General features: G+C 36.4%; 1 protein-coding gene across 1 annotated transcript; it reads right to left on the bottom strand.

Moving 5' to 3' along the window:
- Positions 1-6,181: 6,181 nt before the first annotated feature.
- LOC120769277 (neprilysin-like) lies at positions 6,182-10,709 on the bottom strand. Its single transcript, XM_040096193.1, has 3 exons — positions 9,291-10,709; positions 6,735-7,352; positions 6,182-6,656 (listed from the first exon to the last, which is right to left on the bottom strand). Exons 1-3 carry the CDS (start codon positions 10,557-10,559, stop codon positions 6,288-6,290), a joined length of 2,256 nt encoding a protein of 751 aa, XP_039952127.1. The 5' UTR covers positions 10,560-10,709; the 3' UTR covers positions 6,182-6,287.
- Between the last annotated feature and the right edge of the window lie 1,571 nt (positions 10,710-12,280).

Genomic DNA, 12,280 nt, shown 5'->3' with positions numbered 1-12,280 from the left:
ATCAAGATCAAGACTAGTAGCTAAAAAGTTATTAAAATGACTTTATTTGCAGCTCTGACTTTGCAGAGATATAACTACTTCAGAGAAAATTCCGATTTCCTTAAACCCTAGATTCATTTGAAAATTCTTAGCATGGAACTGTGGTCACAAATACGATACTATTGGAGGAAACAAAGTTTGAAATAAGTAATATTTTTTAGTTAAAAATTTAATAAATCTTAAGATAATTATAACAGAGATCAAGATCTTTCTTCAATCAATAGATTGTACTCGCCTAGTATCTTATCTTACAGTAAAGCTTATATACGAACTTGAGAGATCAGTTTTTTTTACTACAATATTTTTCAATTTTTTAAATGCTTATTTCCGTTTTCAATACTTTAATGCGTTGTACATGTTTTCATGCATTAATTTGATTACCTTTTTTCTTAGTATGTTGATTCAGCGACCCGAGCGGTCCACTGCTGCGGAGTATAATCGTACCGCCGCCGCCGTCACATGAGATCCCCGTCGAGCATTGCTACACTAATGCGGGCTTCGTAAGTGGGTCGCATTTGGCACAGTGTCTGCCAGCGGACGGTTTACATTCAACTTCACGTATTTGCAAGTCTTCTCACAGGTTACCGAGCACTATGTGTGAGGCCAAAGCCAAACACATGCCCAACATGGGTATGTAAGCCGCAGGGCATTTTGTAATCATTGACTTGTGGAGTGGAATGGTTGAAGCATATTTAAATATTCAAATGTCATATGGAGAGGAGTTGTTGTTTTTTTAAGTTCGACCATTCCAAGTGAGATAAACATACAAGATGATAAGGGATTATGAATTATTTAAACGTGTTTGTTGTAAAAATTTGAATAAAAATGTTCGTATGTATCCAAATATGGCTATATTTGAATAAATTCTATGGTGAGTATATAATTAGACCAGTCATGGAAAAAAGTCAAAACCGTAAACAAATTCGTACGAAGGTAAAAGCACGATAAAAATGAATATGACTGCAAGTGCACAAAGGCAGAAGGTGAGTAAATTTGAGTAACAATTTATTCTGTACAGGATGAAAACTGAAAGTAATTAGGAGGGTAAAGCGACAAGTGCTTAAGCGGAAGCAGAACAGCAGAAATTTTTGGAAAAAAGCGTTTTATACGTCGACGCATGCTGCTTCGACTGAGCGATCCTCCAGCTTGTCTAAACTGTTGGTCTACGATTTCTGGAGGCTTTCAAAATTGGCAACCGGACCGGCGACAATTTTCTCTTTTGACTCAAATTTCTATCTAACTAGTGATGTTAGGCAACAAATAAGAGTTGAACCTAGTCAAATATGAAGTGATATGGTGGCAAGACCAAGACTTTGACTTAGAACAATAATTCCACTTGGTAGAACCCTATAACCGTTTGGCCTATCATCACACTTTCCAGCGATAGGCAGTTTTTGACTGGTGAACTGTAAGTCCAATTCGGTGAACGATTTTGATAGTAGTTATGTAGGGAAATAGGCTCAATAAAAGTATTTTTCTTTTGTGTCAGTAATGCCATCGGACGGTTAAGCTAAGTACTTTTTGGACTACTGTTGTATGACTGTAGGAGCACAGCCGAATGTGTTTGCATGGATTAGCTTAAAGGATTTAGTACGTGTGCATATTAAAGTGGGTGCGGACGAATTGAAAAAGGCCGTAGAAGGAGAGTAGCTGTATAAGGTAAACCAATGTATGTACATACATAAATGCTCAGCAATACTGCCTTAACGTATGCGATGGCTTAGAACCCACATAATCACAAATCCTCAGGTATTTGTACGTAGCCACAATCAGATTTGTACAAGAATTAAAACAAATATAAAGGGTTGTAATAGCGCCGGAAAAATATGTCAATATACATATGTATTTATAAAATAATTTTGATATTGTACAATTTTATAATAATAATTTAATAATGAAAAGTTTTGGTTTTCTAGGGTGGAAGCACTTTTATCAAGATAAATACTCGGAAGATTCTCAGAAATATATCCTTTGATGCTGTAAGAATTTTTATAAATGACAGGAAATATTTTCAACTCTTCTCTTAGTGAGACATGGGTTTACGGGTTTCAAAAAATCGATTTTTTTATTGTTGTATTAAATTCTACAACACTTCTGTAATATTGTTCCAAATTTTCAAGTTAATACAGGTAATAGTTTCGGATACGGCCATGAGAACTTGTGCACTCGAGGCTAGCTAGGCTAAGTGCGCCCTCTTTAAACGCATTTCTCTCGAAAGTGTGTTTTTGAAGTCGGTTTGCAAGATTTCTCCAAAACTACTCAGCCGATTTTCTTGAAATTTTACACAGGTCTTTGAGATACAATCCTTAAAGACTTCAACGAAGGCTTTTATTTCGAATACAACTATTTGAAAAAAAACAACGTCACAACAAGTTCACCCCCTTAATATGAGGACGCAAAGGCGTCATCCACACAAATATATACGCACACACATAAAATATATTGCTGTCAACAAAGACAAGTTCGTTTGGTCAACTTGCATGCAAACGAGACCGGAAATTGCACTGAGAAAAACAAGTTGGCTCGTAAACTTCAACGAAAGTGGCAGTGGTGTTGTTGTGGGAGGTGTGACACTTGCAAATAAGGGCGCCAGAAGTAGGTCAGTTTTGGTTAAAGTGAACTCAAAAGCTGTTAGTAAGGACGCATTAGCAATGAATGAAGTGAACATAATAAAGTCTCGCTAACGCGTTGCCACAATGTTATCAAGGACAAAATAAGCGCCAGGTCATGAGATATTGGAAAAAATTACATAGAAAGGAACAAAAACAATAGTTGAAAGTCGAATGTTCAGCGAACAACGCTAAATATGCAAATATTTTCGAATAATACTTCTAACTAATGGAGGTCAGAGTTAACGGGACATGCAACGTTCTTGTCTTTATTAAATATGTAGTCGTGACCTTAATTGGTGGGGAACAATTCTAAAGTAAATGGTAGAGATCTAATTGAGCTTTACAAGAATAAAATACATTTTGAAGCTAACAAGCAGGTTAAAAGTTATTTTGAAATGAACATTTATTTTATAAATTTGATCAATTCAATCTCTGTTATCGAAACCAATTTTATGGGTATTCAACATAGTTTAAAGTTTTCTTCATTGGACAAAATTCAGCGTTTTAAGAGTGATTTTCAGAAGATTTCTTATCATTTGAACACGTTGAACGTTTATGTGACCAAACATTGAAACAGACGAACTGTTTTGTAAGCAACTGTAAGCAGTTCCATCCTCCACATGCATGAGTCTTGCCAAGTGGCCATCCCACCAGTGTGTGTTGCAAGTACGCTGTAGACGGCGAAACATTAGCGGAACTGCTCGCCTCCTACTGCGTCACCTACGAATTATTGGGTAACCTTAACAAAATACCTATCTATAGCTGAGCAGTCATTCATACTGTTGTAGCGCCCTTGTAGTTGTTGAAAACGTAAGTCAGAGGGAGGCACACGGAAACTCACGAAGTTGATGCCACGCTGTAAGCAGAGGAATTAATGTTTTGTCTATCTGTTGAATCTGAATGAGAAAAGTATTTAAATGGTATGTGTATGTGACGTGCGTATGCATTGACAGCATCAAATGGTTGTTGATATATAACTGAATAACATATCATTGCAATGATTTTTTTGCGATCCAGAATTTGAGAATGCTAGTTTTCATATTAATACATTAAGGTAAATAATACTTCAGGCATATTTAAAACAGATGCGACGAAAGCCGCCTAGCTGTGTAATCTTTGAGTTGTGGTATCAAATGTCCTATTTATTATAAATACTGTGATTTTAGGCCGCACTGGTTGCATAAGAACAGAAAACAAAATACCACAATAACTGAATTTTTGGAAAAAATCCAGACATCATCACTCACTCATTATCGTGGAAGTTAACGAAATCACTTAATCACCGGGTGGGAAAAGGTAAATAAATAACGTTGAGTGAAAATTAAACTGCAATCAAAAAAAATTTAATTCTGTAGGTTATAATTGAGTGGAAAAGAGAAATGAAGAGAAGATTAGCTCACAACAAAATTGAGAGTCGAGCTACAGGAAGTGGCCCCTTTTCTAAATAAGCTCAAAATTAATAAACTATTGTGCGTCTTTGTGGAATTTCGCAAACTGTAGAAGGCATACCAGGTGTTTTTCTTGGCACCCCACTCGTCAATGAGAATTTAACTTTATGAAGGGCTAAGTTCCTGTGCAACCACACATATTATACTCTTGCAACTTACAAGAATCAAAGCCAGTGAAATACTTTATGGTGTAAAACGTTAACCTGAAGATCGAAATCCAAACAATTCTGTTTAGTACACATATACTATATATATAAAACACTTAAACTGTCAGAAACATAAGATTTGTTAGAAAAACGAAAACCATTATAAGAAGTATATGGCAGTTGGGGTAGTATCGACCGAATTTTACCTATTTTTCCCAATACCACATACCACTAACATGTCACATAAAGAGTAAAGTCAGCCGAATGTTCAAAAGTCTTGATATTAATTATATGGGGGTAAGTCAAATAATTTTAATCACAAAGATACAATGTTATGAGTAAAAGTAATTAGCTCAGTAATTTTTATTGATATAACTCAAATATTGGCCGATATATCCAGAATAGTCACCTGGAAGTTCGAAAATCTTTATATTAGGTATATGGGGGCTAGAGGAAGTATTGGTCCGATTCAACCAATTTTTGGCACACAGTCGTACCATTGCCAGTGAAAGACTATCCCTGAATTTTAATTTTATATCTCACACATTGGCCGATATTATCGATCAAAAGTCATCTATAGGTACTGGGATCCAACTATTCGGTACCTAGGGGCTTGAACAGTTTCTGTTGGATTTGCATAAATTTTGATCAAAACGCGGCATACACTAAAGACATTAATCGTGCAAAGTTTACTCCCGTTATATTTTTGTGTCTCTGGCACATTTAGAACCGTTATATGGGGTTTGAACGGGGTTTTTATCCGATTTCATCCATTTTCATACTATTAGTAGGAGTTCTTGTAATATTTGTGTCGGGCGAATTCGGTTGTTATAGCTTTATTGGTTTAGAATATATGCACATTAAACTTATTAGAGGACGGGGCGGCGCCCCCTTTTTAAAAATTTTTTCCTCACAGGTGCGGGTGGCTACTGTGATACCCTGTGCCAAATATGAGTTTTATATCTTAATTAAGTGCTTTGTGATGGCACTTTATAAGTTTTCGGTTGATGGCGATTTGTGGGCGTGGCAGCTATCCGATTACGCTTATCTACAAATTGAGCTTTGTTTTGGAATAGGGAACCTGCGTACCAAGTTTCATCAATATATGTCAATTTTTACTTAAGTTACGGCTTTCACGGTCGGACAGACGGATACACAACCGGATTTCAACTTTTCTCGTCATTCTGATCATTTATATATATAAAACCCTATATCTATCGCGATTAGTTTTATGTGTTGCAAGAGTATAAAGATACTAGTAGCTTGAGGCGTAACACACAAGTAAATACAAGCTAAATAACACTTACGATTCTCCTGGGGCATCAAGTCGGTTATTGTAATCTCTTAATATTATCTTTTTAATTTTTTCGTTTTTTTTCTTCTAATAAAAGGAAAGTTAAAATTGCCGAACTCATTATAAATCACACACGCACAGAACTTGTTACATTAGTAAATAGTTGATTCGAATATTGGTTTTGCCTGTATATATGTATGTATAAACGCGCAAGATGCAATAGCACATCTCCTCATAATGAGAATGCATTATTATACAAACATTTAGTAACAAGAAGCATGTTTGTGAGCGGGGGTTATGACCCAACACAATTAAACCCGAATATGTATAATTTTGTTATTTTGCTGTTAATATGCAAAATTTTCTCACTACATTATTTTTATGAAGGGGGGTAATAGAAATGTACCATTCACATGTAGAGTTGTACATATATATTCTAAGCAAATTCCAGTGGGTGACTTAATTTTCAGGTTGACAGCTTCATTCTTGAAACCAGATTGATGACACACTCGCGATAAGGCAAAAACAAGGTCGTTTGTTTATTAGAGTTAACGGTCGTTCATATAAAAATTTACTCATTTATCCGGTTTTTAAACAAAATATATATGTTTTTATTTCCCTAAATTTGGAAAGTTTTGGGTTATATACATATACTACACATATATTAAAATACATACATAAGTAGTTTTTTACGTCAATATTGAAAGCTTAAATTAATTTCATGCGCTCGCAAGTATTAAATCCAAATTTACCACATCCGACATTTATTCTTGGCTGGATTCATTTTACTACCAACAGGACAGTTGTAAGCTTTGCTAAAATCTTCAACATTCGTAACCGTGCCTAAAACACGAAATTTTTCCACTGCATGCTCACTCTTAAGCTCCTCCCAATAGTGCCGCTCCTCGTAGGAAGCACACCATAGTTGCGCGAAGCCCATAAAGTACAGCTGCTCGGGCGTTAGATCCAGTCCGGGCATCTGTTCATCTTTTGGTGATAAATTCAATTCCTTCACATGCCTGTGATATGCAGATAATCCCTCTCGTAAGCCACCACTATCGGCAATATTTTCGTCCTTGGTCTGATTACCATCCACAAAACGTTTGATTTCAGATATCTGTAAATGGATTACCGAAATGATTTACGTACGATTAAAAAATTGCAGGTGTCTATATATTTGTATGTATATAATTACCTCATACGCGTTGTATTGATTAACAAAGCACTCTTCGCGCTCGTTGAATACCTTTCCAGCCTTCGCCGACCACCAGTAGTTATTTTCGCCAACGCTATTGTAATGCACGCCCACCGTGTCGAAGGCATGTGTGAATTCGTGTCCCACCAAGTAGCCAATAGTACCAAATTTCAGTGCTGCTGGCCACGCCTTATGATAGACGGGTGGATGGATAATGCCAGCCATTATATAAATGGAATTATCCACATTCTTATAAACGGCTTTCACTTGTTTAGCCTTCAATAGCTCTAACGGTTTCAATGTATAGCTGTCATATTCTTTGTGATGTAGCCCGTTGAAACGTCGTTGCATTGTGCTGAATTTAAATAAGTTGACCAAATTTAGTTCGTAATTGTCTTCCACATAGTTAAACTGGTTGATTTGCTTTATCAAACGATTTGTTATATTCTTATTCTCAAGACTTCCAATATATGGCTTGATAGCTGCCTCCTTAAGCAGCGCTTGCTCACGTGTTTCGTCATCTAACCACTCGGCTTGCTCTAATATTTCATGCAAACTCTTGCGTACCTCTTTGACGATATCGCTAATTTCGCGACGAGTTTCATTGTCAAAGTATTCCTAAAGAATGAACATACATATACATAGATAATATAATTAATACATTAGATGTTCCATGAACATATAAGAACGAAATGCTTAAATATATCAATTTTCGGATTACTATTGTGAATTTTTGATTAATACTTCGCGTGTTTTTCGAATCGGTAAATTTTTTGCCTCTAAGTTGATAGTACTGTTAGTAACACCCATGCTAAATTTCACGTCAAAATATTCGTTAGTATTTGAGATAGGCGTCGTTTTGTGAAGGTCTAAAAGTGAATTCTTCGATTTTTACTTTGTCTGAAGTTATTGAACTAAGAACAAAGAGGTGTGTGTTTCGCCACATTTTCAATTAATATCGTGCCGCAACCACCGCATTCGCCGGATTTACCTGCGTGTAACTTCTGGATGTTCAGCAAATTCACATGACCACTACGAGGGCATCGTTTTGACTCAATTGATGATATAGTAAAAGCTGAATCGAAGAAGACTCTGATGGCCATTACGACGACGGATCTTTCCAAGTGCTATGATGACTGGAAAATTCGTTGGCACAAGTGTATTGCAGCGGAGGGGGATTACTTTGAAGGAAATGAAAATGCCAAAATTCACCTTTCAATTTGATCAATAACACAATAAGGAAAAAATGACTTTTCATGGTGTTTGAAAAATATCAATATTTTTGAAGACATTTAGGCGTAAGTAGAAAAATAATAATTTCTTTTTTCGAAACTAAAATCCAACATCAAATTATGTGTCTACGAAGTTCTAAATAAAACTCATTGACTTAAACTTATCCTTGTTTTGCAGGACCTTGGACTAACTAAACTTCCGGTATCACGGCTTGTTATTCGGGCTAACGGCCTAAATAATTAATAAATCATATAAAATAAGTCTTTGGGCAGAGCAAAAAGAATACTCAACTCTTTTAGACGAGACAGTTGATTTCCAAAATCAACGCGAAAATATCAATATACTGGGTTCATTCACTTTTTCTTCCAATTTCATGACATAGTCATCTCCAAACTGGATAATCGATATATCGCAAATATTTTTCTTATTCCTATTTCCTTCGGTTACATATGTCAGTTGAGTAGCGCAGAGTTAAGGAGAAGAAATGTTCGATATTATAAATAATAACCCATCCAGGTATAATATTAAGCTCTAAATTTTTATAGTTGCCTTTAATCACTTGCTCTATACAAGTATTATACATCCAAATCTATATTCTTTAACGAAGAGAAGACAAAAATAATTCCGTTTTCTAGGAACATCAAATTGATTCGAAAACCTTTTTGTCCTTATGTTAAGTGTATTCGTGAAACTGACGTAAATATAAGTGGTGTTAATGGTTGATTTTGTATTATAAATATTCTTATTCTTATTCTATATAAAAAAATTAACCAGAGTGTGTCTCGAGAGGAAAGAGGTGAGATGCGTTCAAAAAATAACGAGCATTTTGATATTTTTTTGGTTAAAAAGAATTTACTAATTCGTCTACATTAATGCTGTTGCCTTCAAAATAGTCCCCACTCGATATTCTGCACTTATGCCAGCGCTTCTGATAATTGTCGAAACACTTCTTAAAGTCGATTTTTGGGATAGCATTTAGCTCTTGGAACGACTTTAATCTATCTTGTCAAACGACGACACCTGTAAGGTTCGATCAATGCTCGTTTTAAATGGATGTACTCTTCATTATAAGAGCAATATAACATTTATCTATAATTTTATTTTATTACAGATGCAAAAACGCGTACGTTTTATACGCACATTCATGTGGCAATTGAAAATTTTCATGTAGTCTTATATTTCTACAGCTTCCAACCTTCCCTGACCTATTTCAATTAATTTTAAAAACTTTTTAATATTACTTTATTACTAATAACGATACATCGTGTACATTACTTCAAATTAATAAACATTGTTTTTATATTTCACTCTTCTATTCCTTACCTCCATATAGATTTCGTCCAGCAGATGCGGCAATACAAACTGTATGATCATGTTACAATGCTCCGTTTGAAATTTCTTATCTTGCAAATGTGCATCCATTCGGTAGATAAATTTCAAAGCAAAATAATTAGCTATCGCCTCTTTATTTGCATTACATAATTTATCCAGCTGGTTGTAAAAGTAATTGCATGGCCAAGTATCCTCATCATCCAGGTCGAATTGCGTGCCATTCCAAGCTATTTCCAAATAACTGTCCCATAGCGGGAACGTTTCTTCGTTCATAACTACTTCCGAGAGCACCTCACATATCTCTAGATCCTCATCAAAATTCTTGGTGATATTGAGTATTGCTGACCAAACGTTCACAATATCGGCTATGATCTGATCGATTTTCTGCTCATCATCAACACCATACAAGCGAAGATAATTACGCATATGTTTCTCATTTAACTCCTTTGAACTATTTGAGTGTATATTGTCGGAATGCACGATATATTCAAAGCCCAAATCGGGTAGTTTGAAATATGGTGGGAATGGGTATAGTGGCAGTACTTCCTCTTTAATTAAACCGATAACGTCATAATTGGTCAGGTGTGCGCTCATATTGAACCAGCTGAAGTTATCCGGTTTCCATGTCGGATCGACTGCGGGAAAGCCACCAATCGACTTGATAACCTCCAAGTATACTTCGGACTTTTGCAACGGATATAGATCAGCCGCTAGGCAATCTTTATAAATACGCTTTGTCAAATTCAATTCTGATTTATAGGCGAAATCAACTCTTGGTAGTTTTTCATCCGAGAGTAATTGTTGTATGGCTTCTCCTAAACTATAGAATATATCCTCCATATTGGTGCGTTTATGCTGCGACTGATGTTCGCCCATAACATTCTTCCAATTGCCGCAGGCATACTCGTAAAAATCATCACACGGTTCAACGCTTTGATTCATATACGTGAGCATTTTCTTCGCATATTCAAAACGATATTCACTTTCGATTTCGTTCAGTCCATTATCCGCTGCTTTCACTGCAGACGCTTTTGTCGTCGCTGCTGTGTCATTATTCGCACTTAGAATAAGTTCTGCGTTTGGATGCTGTAGACTGTCGACCGCTGCCGTGGTGTTGACGAATATGACTTCGCTGGCTGTGTTTGTGGGCTTTGCAGTGCTTGTAGCGAGCGCGCTTAACAGTAGTAACTGGATGGGCAAAAATGAATGTCCGAATGTTTTCACTTTCATTATGATCTCTTTACTTTCTTGCTTATGCATGGCATAAGTATATATACCTATTGATATTATTGCACAAATAAGTAATCACTTTAGCACTGCATTAATTTATTTGACACCACAAACTTGCTAAGCCCTAACTTAAAATAATTCGCTCCGTCTGTGCGCGGAGACACTTTCGTACTGAGCATACTCTTGTCGAAAAAGAAATGGTTCAGATCGATCGCCAAGCTATTGCGCTCGGTATTATTTGCATTTAGCGTCCCTAAGTATCAAGCGCAGTAAGTACTCGTACCTAATCGTCAGACATTGTTCTCGTGTTATACTATACATGCATACTTATTTATATATACTTCGCAGTGAAATCTCGTTTAATCAACCAATTGATCTTTCTAGTTATCGATTTTATTATATAAATTTTATGAATTATTGAATAGAAACCTAGTCTGCGGTCAGTCTTATTGTGTGATCGTTTGTCACTGAAACGTGTTTACCCCGTATATATATATGTATGTACATATGTTTGACAAATTTCTATTTTTGATTGAACTTATCATCAAAGCAAACCTTTGGCATATGAGAATGAACTTGGCCTGCAGGCGAATGCAATTTGCATTCAAAGTGATAACAGACCTACGTATACTTACATACTTATCACTGCGATGATTTTGTTGTGATCCAGAATTTGAGAATACTAGTTTTAATTGACGTTTACGATTAAAGCATTGAGGTAAATAATACTTCAGGCGTATTTAAAACAGAAGCGACGAAAGCCGCCTAGCTCAGTAATCTTTGAGTTGAGGTATCAAATGTCAAATTTATTATAAATATTGTGATTTTAGGCCGCATTGGTTGCATAAGAGCAGAACACAAAATACTATTAGGTATACAACTTTGCTTCCGCCGTTTTTTTTTTTTTTGTAAATTTAAGGCTTTATTGTATAAAAACGGTTACAAAAATATTATTCAAAATATTGGCCGCCGCTAGCTACTACTTTTGACCATCCTTCTGGCAGCATGCGTATTCCGTGCCGAAAGATCTCCTCATCTTTCGAGTCGATCCAATTATCAATCCAAGTTTTGACTTCTTCATAAGAACTGAAGTGCTCGTTAGCTAGACCGTGTGCCATCGATTGGAACAAGTGGTAGTCAGATGGAGCAACGTCTGGAGAATACGGCGGGTGGGTTAAGATCTCCAATTTCAGCGTCTCCAATTATTTTTTGACCACCTTTGCGACGTGAGGCCGAGCATTGCCATGCTGGAGAATGACTTTATTGTGTTTTTCTTCGTACCATGGCCGTTTTTCTTTTAGTGCTCGGCTCGAACGCATCAATTACATTTGGAATCGTTCTCCTGTGATGGTTTCACTTGGCTTTAGCAGCTCATAATATATAAAGGCAAATCCGCTAGAGAAACGTTCCGTGAGATTAATGGTGTTTTGAGGGATGCTACTCTATCCCTTCGAACTGCGGATGAATGGTTTCAACGATTCAGAGCGGGTGAAAGCGACACCATGGATAAGCCAGCCGGTGGAAACCTGCGACGACGAATCCCGATCGAGTTAGAAACATCGAGTTAGACCGGCATGTGACAATTCAGGACATCGCCCAGAAGATGGGAGTTAGTCACCAAACCATTTTAAACCATCTGCAGAAGGCTGGACATGATTTGACGCAAAAAAATCTTCTGGACCAAATCAACGCCTGCGATAAGCTGCTGAAACGGAACGAACTCGACCGGGTTTTGAAGTGGATGGTGACTG

This window comes from Bactrocera tryoni, chromosome 2, assembly GCF_016617805.1.
Source record: "Bactrocera tryoni isolate S06 chromosome 2, CSIRO_BtryS06_freeze2, whole genome shotgun sequence".
NCBI lineage: Eukaryota > Metazoa > Arthropoda > Insecta > Diptera > Tephritidae > Bactrocera > Bactrocera tryoni.
Note: the sequence above shows the minus strand (reverse complement) of the source record. Positions and strands in the feature narration are given on the sequence as shown.